Here is a 12,234-nt window from a genome sequence, read left to right on the forward strand (position 1 = left end):
CTAGGGTTCTTTAGATTTATTATTATTGTTAAGCAGAGGTTGGATGACCAACTCTTGGGGCTGCTTTGGTGGTGTTTCGCCTGCCTGGCAGAAGGGGGTTGGACTGGATGGCCTTTAGGGTTCCATTCCAAATCTAGGGTTCTTTAGATTTATTATTATTGTTAAGCAGAGGTTGGATGACCATCTATTGGGGCTGCTTTGATGGTGTTCTCCTGCCTGGCTGAAGGGGATTGGACTGGATGGCCTTTAGGGTTCCCTTCCAAATCTAGGGTTCTTTAGATTTATTATTATTGTTAAGCAGAGGTTGGATGACCATCTATTGGGGCTGCTTTGATGGTGCTTTGTCTGCCTGGCAGAAGGGGGTTGGACTGGATGGCCTTTAGGGTTCCCTTCCAACTCTAGGGTTCTTTAGATTTATTATTATTGTTAAGCAGAGGTTGGATGACCATCTATTGGGGCTGCTTTGATGGTGCTTCTCCTGCCTGGCAGAAGGGGGTTGGACTGGATGGCCTTTAGGGTTCCCTTCCAACTCTAGGGTTCTAGGATGCAGATGATGTTGTGCTATTGTCCTTATCTAGTATTGGCCTTAAATACTTAATTCATTACTTTACTGTGAAATAAATAGACTGGAAATTATGCTATATTATATCCAAAATTCTCCTTTTTGCCTCAAAGTGGAAGCCCATGTCATGGCAAATCAGGAGCCACAAAACTGAACAGGTCAAATACTTTCAGTATGTTGGCACTTGCGACAGGTATAACGTGTCATGGCTCTCATAGTGGCAAGCAGCAATGGCTTTTGCACATATCAACATTGTAGCAATACAGTATTCCCGCACTATCGTGGGTGTTACGTGACAAGACCACCAGTGAAAAGTGAAAATCTGCAAAGTAGGAATGCTATGTTTATTTATTTGACATTACCAGGGCTCTGCCTTATTGAGGTAGAGATGAACCAAACTCCCACTTTTATCAAACAGTTTAATTAAAACAGCACTTACTTGCTGGCTGTTTTAATAGACCAAAATATAAAACAAAGATAGCATTCAGCCACAAAATAAACAAAAACGGATAGCTAAAGCTACACCGTAGTCAAAGGGTCCAGTCCAATGGTCAAATGACAAGAGTTCAATAAACAAAGTCCAGGGATCAAGAGTCTATACTGTAGTCAAAAGACAGTCCAAAGGTTCAAGGTTCCAGGTTTCCAAGATTACAGGAGACAGGTCAGGATACTGAAAATGCAACAGACCTGGGGGGAAAACCAGCAGCATCCACTACCAAAATGCAACAAATACTTTCTCCCAAAGATCAGTCTCAAGGTTAGCTCCTTAAATCCAGTAACACCCGGCTGCAACCCATCTCCTGCACACCTCCACCCCTAATTGCTTTCACCCATGAACTCCCACTTACAGATTACCAAACCCTTAGAACTAATACTCACATTAACCCTTCCATCACCAACCATCAACTGCAGAACATATGACAAGATTGAGCAATTGGTCTGTCTTTGGAAGCACTTACAAACGTGGAAGCCTGCAAGTCAGTCAAGAACAGAGTTTTGGATCTTAACTGCCATAATCCAACTCTTGCGGCCAGAGGCAGCCCTAGGTAATTTTCAACGGTAAGCAAACAGTATTTTGGCATGCCCCCCTCCCCACCAATCATTGATATGTATTTTCTGTTCATCGTGGGGGTTCTGTGTGCCATATTTGGTTCAATTCCATCGTTGGTGGAGTTCAGAACGCTCTTTGATTGTAGGTGAACTATACATCCCAGTATAGTTCACTTGCCGCACTTGCCGCACTTGCCGCACTTGCTCCCTTGCCTGGCCCGCTTTGGGTCCAGAGGCATGCCTGAAGACCCCGGCGTGTGCACCAAAAGTCACCTCTTCTCCTGACTTTCTCCTCAGCGATTGGGACCGAGAGAGAGAGAGAGAGAGAGACAGAGGTGGAGATACCCACCTTTCCTGAAGGTAGGCGCAAAAACAAAGGAGGGAGTGGAGGTGGGAGATACCTCCAGCCGGAGGGGCTCTCTCTCTCTCTCTCTCTTGGTACCAATGGCTGAAGAGAAAGTTAGGAGAAGAGGCGACTTTTGGTGCACATGCTGGGGTCTTCAGACACGCCTCCGGACCCGAAGCGGGCCAGGTGAGGCGGCTCCACCCCTTGGCCCACCCGTGGATTGGGGAGAGGAGAGCGCCGGGGGATCAGGAAAGGGAGCCGGTCATGGGGAAGGGATCGAACGCGGAGAACGATTGAGCGCCGGCTCTGCTCGCGCACCCGGTGGCCAGGTGGAACAGGAACTAGAGGGGCTAGGCGAGGCTCAAGGGCCCGGCCCCTTTGGGAAGAGGATCGCCCGGCAGCGAGGCAAGAAAGCCGAGGCTCCCCCCGGACTGCTAGGGCTGTTGTGAGCTGAGGGGGCGCTCCTCAAGTGGCGGTCGAGGGGCATTTACAGAGGCGCCTCTGCGCCCCTGGCAAAAAAAGTGTTCTGCGACCGCTTATTTCGTGTAATGGATGAACCGCCCCTGCTTGCGGCAAAGACAACTTGTTCCCCTATCACGTCATTAATTCCATGTAAGTGTGGAACATATTTTTTTTACTTCTGCAAAGAGACAATGGGCTGTTTTTCTTGGAGGTGTTTTCAGGTTCCAGGAAACTATTAGTAATTTTATTGGTTTGTGGTGGCAGTCTTATGGAAGCTAGCGCACGGTGTGGATACTGTCTTGAAAGTACAGAAAATCATCTTGGGAAGACTGCACACCTTAGAATCAGAGAGTTGGAAGAGACCTCGTGGGCCATCCAGTCCAACCCCCTGCCCAGTCCAACCTTGGCATCGGCGACTCTATTTTGTTTTGCACTTTTCCCTCCAGAATAACGAAAGACGACGTGGAGGAAGAGATGGAGCAGAACCTCAGCCAGGTGGACAGCATGCTGAGCAACCTGCGGAGCATGGCGGTGGACATGAGCAACGAAATTGACGTCCAGAGCAAGCAAGTGGAGAGCATTAAAGAAAAGGTAGGCGATGCTGGGATGGGGAAGATCTTTGTGGTTGCTATTTGTTGTCAAGCCAACTTCGTCTCATGGAAATGGTTCTGTCCCCCGAGTGAATTCTTGGAGGCGCTCTAATCTCGCCAGGAACGGGGGTGGATTTACACAGGTGAATAGTTAACATAGAATTAAATCTATATAAATAAAAATGTAATGTTTGTTTGTGGGATTAACAAAACTCAAAGACCACTGGACAAATTGACACCAAATTTGGCCACAAGACACCTCTCAGGCCAACGAGTGACCATCACCCATTAGCAGCAGAAAGGACTTAAAAACCCGCAAAAGCTAAATGACAAACCAGATGCAGATGCCTGGCTTACGAACCGGTAAAGGGGGAAGGAAGGAGAGAAGGAGGGAGGGAAAGAGGCAAAGAAGGAAAGAAGAAAGGAAAGAGGGAATGAAGGAAAAAAGCAGGGAAGCAAGGAAGGAAGGAAAGAGGTAGAGAAGGAAGGAAGGAGAGAATAAGGGAGGGAAAGAAAAAGGGGGTATGCAGGAAAGAGGTCGAGAAGGAAGGAAGAAGGGAAGGAAAGAAAAAAGAGAAGGAAGGAAGAAAAGAGAGAGGGACGGAAGGAAAGAAGGAGAGAAAGAGGGAGGGAGGGAAGGAGGGAAAGAGAGAAGGAAGGATGGAACCAAAGGGCGAAGGAAGGAAGGAAGGAAGGAAGGAAGGAAGGAAGGAGGTAGAAAAGGAAGGAAGGAGAGAAAGGAGAAGGGAAAGAAAAGGGGTGAAGGAAGGAAAGAGGGAGGGAAGGAAGGAGAGAAAGAAAGAAAGAAAGAAAGAAAGAAAGAAAAGGAAAGAGAGAGAGAGGGAAGAGGTCGAGAAGGAAGGAAGGAAAGAAAAAAGAGAAGGAAGGAAGAAAAGAGAGAGGGACAGAAGGAAGGAAGGAGAGAAAGAGGAAGGGAAGGAAGGGAAGGGAGGGAAAGAGAGAAGGAAGGATGGAACCAAAGAGTGAAGGAAGGAAGGAAGGAAGGAAGGAAGGAAGGAAGGAAGGAAGGAAGGAAGGAAGGAAGGAAGGAGGTAGAGAAGGAAGAAAGGAGAGAAAGGAGAAAGGAAAGAAAAGGGGTGAAGGAAGGAAAGAGGGAGGGAAGGAACGAAGGAGAGAAAGAAAGAAGAGAAAGGGAGAGGGAAGGTTGGCCACAGTAATGCATTGCGGGTACAGCTAATCTATCTATATAAAAACCACTGGGCAAATTGACACCAAATTTGGACACAAGACACCTCTCAGGCCAACGAGTGACCATCACTCATAAAAACAATAAAACACACAGCAGAAAGGACTTAAAAACCAAAAAGGCATTACAGCGCATGCATGAAAATGACTCCCTAGCCCCGTCCCCCTCAATTTCTCCTTGAGACAAGTGTGAATGTTGCAATTGCTCACCTGGATTACCTTTGAATAGCCTTGCACCTGAAAGCCAGCAGGAAACCTTTGGTGGGAGGAGTTCCCCAGCCCAGATTATTCTGTGTCTGGAAATTTTCTGTTTTCTGAGGACCACGGTAACGCGTGGCTGGGTGCAGCTAGTAAGGTAATAAAAGTCAATAGTCTACCTCTTCCCAGGGCTAACAACTAAAATTTGTAGGAAACGTTGGAGGCTTGATGCACCTCCCTCTCTGCCTTCCTTTCGTGTCCTTTCTTGTCTTCCATGCACTTGTGACAGGGTTTCTTCAACTCGTAACGCCAACTTCTAGCATCGACTTCTAATGTGCAATGTGTACAGCTTGCTAGCTCCTCTGTCCACTACTTCCAAATGGCTCTGGCTCCAAGGAAGCTGATGGATCTGGCTATTGGTCTACCTATGGTTCCTACCCATAAACTATACAATAAAAAAACTGAACACTATAACTAGACCCAAAATTCATGCTCAAGTTTGGCTCCTTGTTTAATGGACTTACCTTTGGGTTCATGTCCATGTTTTGCACCTTGTTTCCTGGATTAATGTTCATGTTTCGACCATTGTTTTCTGGATTTACCTATAGCCTTTGGGACTTGCTTCCTTTTTGCTTAAGGTACCTTTGGCCCTTCTTATATGTGTTTTTATCAATAAACTGTTTACTACCATGTTTGGTTTCTTGGTGAGTGCTGTGCACAAGGTGAACTCCGGCTGAGGTGCAACAGTAGCATCATTGACTCATAGAGTTGGAAGAGACCTCGTGGGCCATCCAATCCAACCCCATTTGGCCAAGAAGCAGGAAAATCGCATTCAAAGCACCCCCGATAGATGGCCATCCCGCCTCTGTTTAAAAGTCTCCATAGAAGGAGTCTCCACCACACTCCGGAGTAGAGAGTTCCACTGCTGAACAGGTCTCACAGTCAGGAAGTTCTTCCAAAGGTTCAGGTGGAATCTCCTTTCCTGTAGTTTGAAGCCATTGTCCGGCTTACCTATCTGAATGTATCTCTCCTTATGAACCATCTAGGACTTTAAGATCGCCTGGGAAGGCCCTACTCTCGATCCCGCCTTCCTCACGGATGCGTTTGGCGGGGACGAGAGGAAGGGCCTTCTCAGTGGTGGCCCCTCGGCTATGGAATGCCCTTCCTAGGGATATAAGATTGGCTCCCTCCCTTCTAACATTCCACAAAATGGTTAAGACCTGGCTCTTTGAGCAAGCTTTTACTACTGGAGCATAATTAGGCGGAAACGAATATATGGAATGACCAACTATGCAATTGGACAACGATTTTAGTAAGGAGACGCCGAGGTGGGACTGATTCACATCCTGTATGAAAGGCTTCTCTGTGTGAACTAGAGGTCCCCTTATTCCCTCCTTAACCCAGAAAAAAGGGGTGGAACTAAAGAACATAATGATAACTGATGGGTCATTGGCCCTATGATTGCAAACCAAGGGAAGCCACCTTACTGCAAAATGCATGGAACTTTGGAATACATGCAAACACTCAATAGAAAGGAAAAGAAGTTAGAGCTCCTGGTACAGCCGTACCACCACACTATGACTTCCCCTCACATCTTTATCCATGGCCCTCATCCTGTCTCCTCTCAGCCTTCTCTTCTTCAGGCTAAACATGCCCAGCTCTTTAAGCCGCTCCTCATAGGGCTTGTTCTCCAGACCCTTGATCATTTGAGTCACCCTCCTCTGGACACATTCCATCTTATCAACATTTCCCTTCAATTGTGGTGCCCAGAATTGGACACAATATTGTCAGGATTATTTAGTTATGCATGTGTGTTTTTCAATGTGTTTCTATGTCATTCAAGATGGATCAAGATGTTTTTCAAGATGGATTCTATTCTGCTCTTTTGTGTATTAAGAAAACATAGTGCTGAGGCTGTGAAATTGTAACCTTGACAGAAATGAGATAACGTGTTCTCTGGCTGGGAAGAAGAGGGAGGATCCGGTCTCAGCCAGAAGTCAGATAAGCAGATGTTCAGAGACTGTTGTTTTTGCCTAGTAGTTCCTGTCTGTTGCTTGCTGTGAATAGACGTGTATAGATGTACTTAGTAAACTTAGTTTTCTGTTGTAACTGAAAACTTGCGGAGTCCTGATTTCTGGAACACAGTGTCTGCTGATCTAGCAATCCTTCCGCTGGCAAAGCTTCAATACTCTGACTCCAGGTGTGGTCTAACCAAGGCAGAATAGAGTATGGGGAGCATGTCTTCCCTAGATCTAGACCAGTGTTTCTCAACCTGGGGGTCGGGACCCCTGGAGGGGTCGCGAAGGGGTGTCAGAGGGGTCGCCAAAGACCATCAGAAAACACAGTATTTTCTGTTGGTCATGGGGGTCTCTGTGTGGGATGTTTGGCCCAATTCTATCATTGTTGGGGTTCAGAACGCTCCTTGATTGTAGGTGAACTATCAATCCCAGCAAGTACAACTCCCAAATCTCAAGGTCTATTTTCCCAAAACCCCACGAGTGTTCACATTTGACCATATTGAGTATTCATGCCAAGTTTGGTCCAGATCCATCATTGTTGGAGTCTAGAGTGCTCTTTGGATATAGGCGAACTTCAACTTCCAAACTCAAGGTCAATGCCCACCAAACCCTTCCAGTATTTTCTGTTGGTCATGGGAGTTCTGTGTGCCAACTTAGGTTCAAATTCATTGTCGGTGGGGTTCAGAATGCTCTTTGTTTACAGGTTAACTATAAATCCCAGCAACTACAACTCCCAAATGGCAAAACCAATCTCACCGCCAACCCCACCAGTATTCAAATTTGGGCATGCTGGGTATTTGTGCCAAATTTGCTGCAGTGAAAGAAAATACATCCTGTAGATCATTATTTACATGGCGATTCATAATGTTAGGGTTATGGTTGGGGGTCACCACAACATGAAGAACTGTATTAAGGGGTCGCGGCATTAGGAAGGTTGAGAACCACTGATCTAGACACTAGGCTCCTCTTGATGCAGGCCAAAATCCCATTGGCTTTTTTTGCCGCTGCATCACATTGTTGGCTAATGTTTAACCTGTTGTCCACGAGGACCCCAAGATCTTTTTCACATGTGCTGCTCTCGAGACATGCGTCCCCCATTCTGTATCTTTGCATTTCGTTTTTCCTGCCAAAGTGGAGTATCTTGCATTTGTCACTGTTGAACTTCATTTTGTTAATTTTGGCCCATCTCTCTAATCTGTCAAGTCTGCCAATTTGTTTCTGCCTAAGTGTGGTATAATCTTCTGCGTTTCTTTTCTTCGCAGGCCATCGCCAACGTGATCAGCATCAACGAGGCCAACAACCAAACCACCAAAATGCTGAAGAAAGCCTGAATGGCCCTCCTGCCGCCATTTACGCCTTGCGCCCCCAAAACGGCCCTTCGAGATATTCACAACCCAGCTTTTTCCATCCTAACCCCAGAATGGACCGATTCAGACCAGAGCATTTGAGATCAAGTTCCCCGGTGTCTGTTTACGGTTGCTAAAGCGAGGACGGGAAACACTTTGTGCCGTACACGTGGCAAGCGATGTCCATTTTCCCATTTGGGGTTTCCTTATATACCAGCCTTTACCGATAGTGAGCCGACGGTTTGGGTACACAAAAGTGTATACTGGGTTGGTCCTGGGAATTATTTGCACTTTGGTTTGGATCTGATTGATGTCAGTTGGTGTGTTGGAAAACAAAAGGGCTTGGATCCAAAAAAAATACTCCCCAATCTGATTTAGTGATGCCTTTCCTTCCCGACGATTCGGTGTGCATAAACATGGTCCCTTGCACAAAATTATTGCAACCATTGCACACAATTCTGGGAGTTTGGGAAACTGCACTAAGAGCGAAAAAACTGCGCAGCTTTGCTATAAAACAACCTATACTCCAATGTATTGTCAAAGGTTTTCGTGGCCGGAATCACTGGGTTGTTGTAGGTTTTTTTGGGCTATATGGCTATGTTCTAAAGGCATTTTCTCCTGACGTTTCGCCTGCATCTATGGCAAGCATCCTCAGAGGTAGTGAGGTCTGTTGGAACTAGGAAAAGGGGTTTATATATCTGTGGAATGACCAGAGTGGGACAAAGGATTCTTGTCTGCTGGAGCTAGGTGTGAATGTTTCAACTGATCACCTTGACTAGTATTTGATTGCCTGGCAGTGCCTGGAGCAATATTTTGTTGAGAGGTGATTAGATGTCCCTGATTGTTTCCTCTCTGTTGTTTTGCTGTTGTAATTTTAGAGTTTTTTAATACTGGTAGAATCATAGAATCATAGAATCAAAGAGTTGGAAGAGACCTCCTGGGCCATCCAGTCCCACCCCATTCTGCCAAGAAGCAGGAATATTGCATTCAAATCACCCCTGACAGATGGCCATCCAGCCTCTGTTTAAAAGCTTCCAAAGAAGGAGCCTCCACCACACTCCGGGGCAGAGAGTTCCACTGCTGAACGGCTCTCACAGTCAGGAAGTTCTTCCTCATGTTCAGATGGAATCTCCTCTCTTGTAGTTTGAAGCCATTGTTCCCTTGCGTCCTAGTCTCCAGGGAAGCAGAAACCAAGCTTGCTCCCTCCTCCCTGTGGCTTCCTCTCACATATTTATACATGGCTATCATATCCCCTCTCAGCCTTCTCTTCTTCAGGCTAAACATGCCCAGCTCCTTAAGCCGCTCTTCATGGGGCTTGTTCTCCAGACCTTTTATCATTTTAGTCGCTCTCCTCTGGACACACTCCAGCTTGTCAATATCTCTCTTGAATTGTGGTCCCCAGATGGTGTTCATTTTCATGGTTTCCTCCTTTCTGTTGAAATTGTCCACATGCTTCTTGTGGATTTCAATGGCTTCTCCGTGTAGTCTGAAATGGTGGTTGTGAGAGTGGTCCAGTATTTCTGTGTTCTCAAATAATATGCTGTGTCCAGGTTGGTTCATCAGGTGCTCTGCTATGGCTGACTTCTCTGGTTGAGGGAGGAAACAAACAAGGACATCTAATTACCTCTCAACAAAAGATTGCTCCAGGCACTGCCGGCAATCAAATGCTAATCAAGGTGATCAGTTGAAACATTCACACCTAGCTCCAGCAGACAAGAGTCCTTTGTCCCACCCTGGTCATTCCACAGATATATAACTTTTTCCTACTTCCAACAGACCTCACTACCTCTGAGGATGCTTGCCATAGATGCAGGCGAAACGTCAGGAGAAAATGCCTTTAGAACATGGCCATATAGCCCAAAAAAACCTACAACAACCCTATACTCCAATGTTGTTGTTTTTCCCCATTCGCTGTCTTTGCCAGTTTGAATGTTGTGCAAACTAAACGTGAAACGGCAGGAAAAGAAACTCAAGCGGCTAAAAGCGGAAACTTTCGGCCAGTTTTGAATGTTGTGTGAATTTCCTCCCTGCGCAGTTTTGTTTCTTGAAACTGGTGTGGTTTCTCCCACTGTCCCAAAGGCGAAAACAAACCAAAACAGCCCCCAAACTATAGAATGAAATACTATAGTTTTTCGCCTGCATTTCGCCTGCATCTATGGCAAGCATCCTCAGAGGTAGACCTCACTACCTCTGAGGATGCTTGCCATAGATGCAGGCGAAATGTCAGGAGAGAATGCCTCTAGAACATGCCCATATAGCCTGGAAAAATCTACAACAACCAAATGAAATACTGTTTTGATGTTTTTGATATCTCCAGTTGAAAAAGCAGTAACAGATAGATGGATCTGACAGTGTGTTGTCGAAGGCTTTAATGGCCGGAATCACTAGGTTGCTGTGAGTTTCCCAAACTGTCTGGCCATGTTCCAGAAGCATTCTCTCCTGATGTTTTGCCTACATCTATGGCAGGCATCCTCAGAGATTGTGAGGTCTATTGGAAACTAGGCAAGTGGGGTTTATATATCTTGGTGGGAGAAAGAACTCTTGTCTGGGTTGTTGTAGGTTTTTTGGTCTATATGGCCATGTTCTAGAAGCATTTTCTCCTGACGTTTCGCCTGCATCTATGGCAGGCATCCTCAGAGGTTGTGAGGTCTGTTGGAAACTAGGCAAGTAAGGTTTATACATCTTGGTGGGAGAAAGAACTCTTGTCTGGGTTATTGTAGGTTTCTCAGGCTATATGGCCATGCTCTAGAAGCATTCTCTCCTGACGGTTTGCCCACATCTATGGCAGGCATCCTCAGAGGTAGTGAGGTCTGAGGGTGCTTGCCATAGATGCAGGCGAAATGTCAGGAGAGAATGCCTCTAGGACATGGCCATATAACCCGAAAAACCTACAACAACCCAGACAAGAGTTCTTTCTCCCACCCTGGGCATTATTCCACAGATATATAAACCCATTTTTCTAATTTCCAGCAGACCCCACAACCTCTGAGGATGCCTGCCATAGATGTAGGTGAAACGTCAGGAGAGAATGCTTCTGGGACGTGGCCAGACGGTCCGGAAAACTCACAGCAACCCAAGTGAATTTGAACTTTGAGGGTTACAGATTTGGGAGAAGATAGTAAAGAGACAGATGGCGACTTCTGAGCATCAACAAATTCAGCATCCCACGTTTTTGACAGCATCTGCCGGTCAGAGCAGACAGTGTTAGGGTTTGTCTACATTGTAGAATCAATTCAGTTTGAGACCACTTTAACTACCACAATTCGTTGGTATGGAATACTAGATTTGTAGTTTGGGGAGGCACCAGCACTTTTGAGCAGAGAAGGCTACCGATTGTGTCTAGCTCCAACTCCATAGCCTTGAGCCATGGTCAGTTCAAGTAGTGTCAAACTGTGTTAATTCCACAGTGTAGACCAGGCATGGGCCACCTTGGACCTTCCAGATGTTTTGGACTCTAACTCCCACCATTCCTAACAGCATCAGGCCCTTTCTTCCCCCCTCTAAGCCACTTAAGCATGAGCCTCAGAGCATGGGCAGAGTGCAATTTGTGGATCTTGGACCTTGGGCCCTCCAGGTGTTTTGGATTTCAATTCCCACCATTCCCAAGTTTGCCCAGGCCTGCTCATATAAGGTGTATATGAAACATGAACAAATGTTATCATCTAGGCTTGAGTCCCACCTCCAAGATCCACAAATTGCACTCTGCTCATGCTCAGAGACCCTCTTTCCTCCTAGAGCCACAAACTGCACTCTGCTCATGCTCAGAGGCCCTCTTTCCTCCTGGCATTGTGTCAGAAATATATATAATTGCCTTGTGCAGAAGGTGCATATGAAACATGAACAAATGTTGTCATCTAGGCTTGAGTCCCACCTCCAAGATCCGCAAATTGCACTCTGCCCATGCTCAGAGACCCTCTTTCCTCCAAGAGCCACAAATTGCACTCTGCCCATGCTCAGAGACCCTCTTTCCTCCAAGAGCCACAAATTGCACTCTGCCCATGCTCAGAGACCCTCTTTCCTCCAAGAGCCACAAACTGCACTCTGCTCATGCTCAAAGGCCCTCTTTCCTCCTGGCATTATGTCAAAAATATATATAATTGCCTTGTGTAGAAGGTGTATATGAAACATGAACAAATGTTATAATCTAGGCTTGAGTCCCATCTCCAAGATCCACAAATTGCACTCTGCTCATGCTCAGAGGCCCACTTCCCTCCTGGCATTATGTCAGAAATATATATATAATTGCCTTGTCCAGAAGGTGCAGATGAAACATAAACAAGCTTGAGTCCTACCTCCAGGCTCCACTAATTGCACTCTGCTCATGCTCAGAGACCCTCTTTCCTCCAAGAGCCACAAACTGCACTCTGCTCATGCTCAAAGGCCCTCTTTCCTCCTGGCATTATGTCAAAAATATATATAATTGCCTTGTGTAGAAGGTGTATATGAAACATGAACA

General features: G+C 46.2%; 1 protein-coding gene across 1 annotated transcript in view; it reads left to right on the top strand.

Moving 5' to 3' along the window:
• Positions 1–8,475, top strand: part of LOC132781362 (synaptosomal-associated protein 25-like) — a 36,739-nt gene extending 28,264 nt beyond the window's left edge. The window contains exons 7-8 of the mRNA XM_067461058.1: positions 2,867–3,011; positions 7,695–8,475. Coding sequence (XP_067317159.1) covers positions 2,867–3,011; positions 7,695–7,763 — 214 coding nt within the window. The 3' untranslated portion in view covers positions 7,764–8,475. The remainder of the gene's footprint in view (positions 1–2,866; positions 3,012–7,694) is intronic.
• Positions 8,476–12,234: the final 3,759 nt, after the last annotated feature.

The sequence above is a fragment of the Anolis sagrei genome, chromosome X (genome assembly GCF_037176765.1).
Source record: "Anolis sagrei isolate rAnoSag1 chromosome X, rAnoSag1.mat, whole genome shotgun sequence".
Taxonomy (NCBI): Eukaryota; Metazoa; Chordata; class Lepidosauria; order Squamata; family Dactyloidae; genus Anolis; species Anolis sagrei.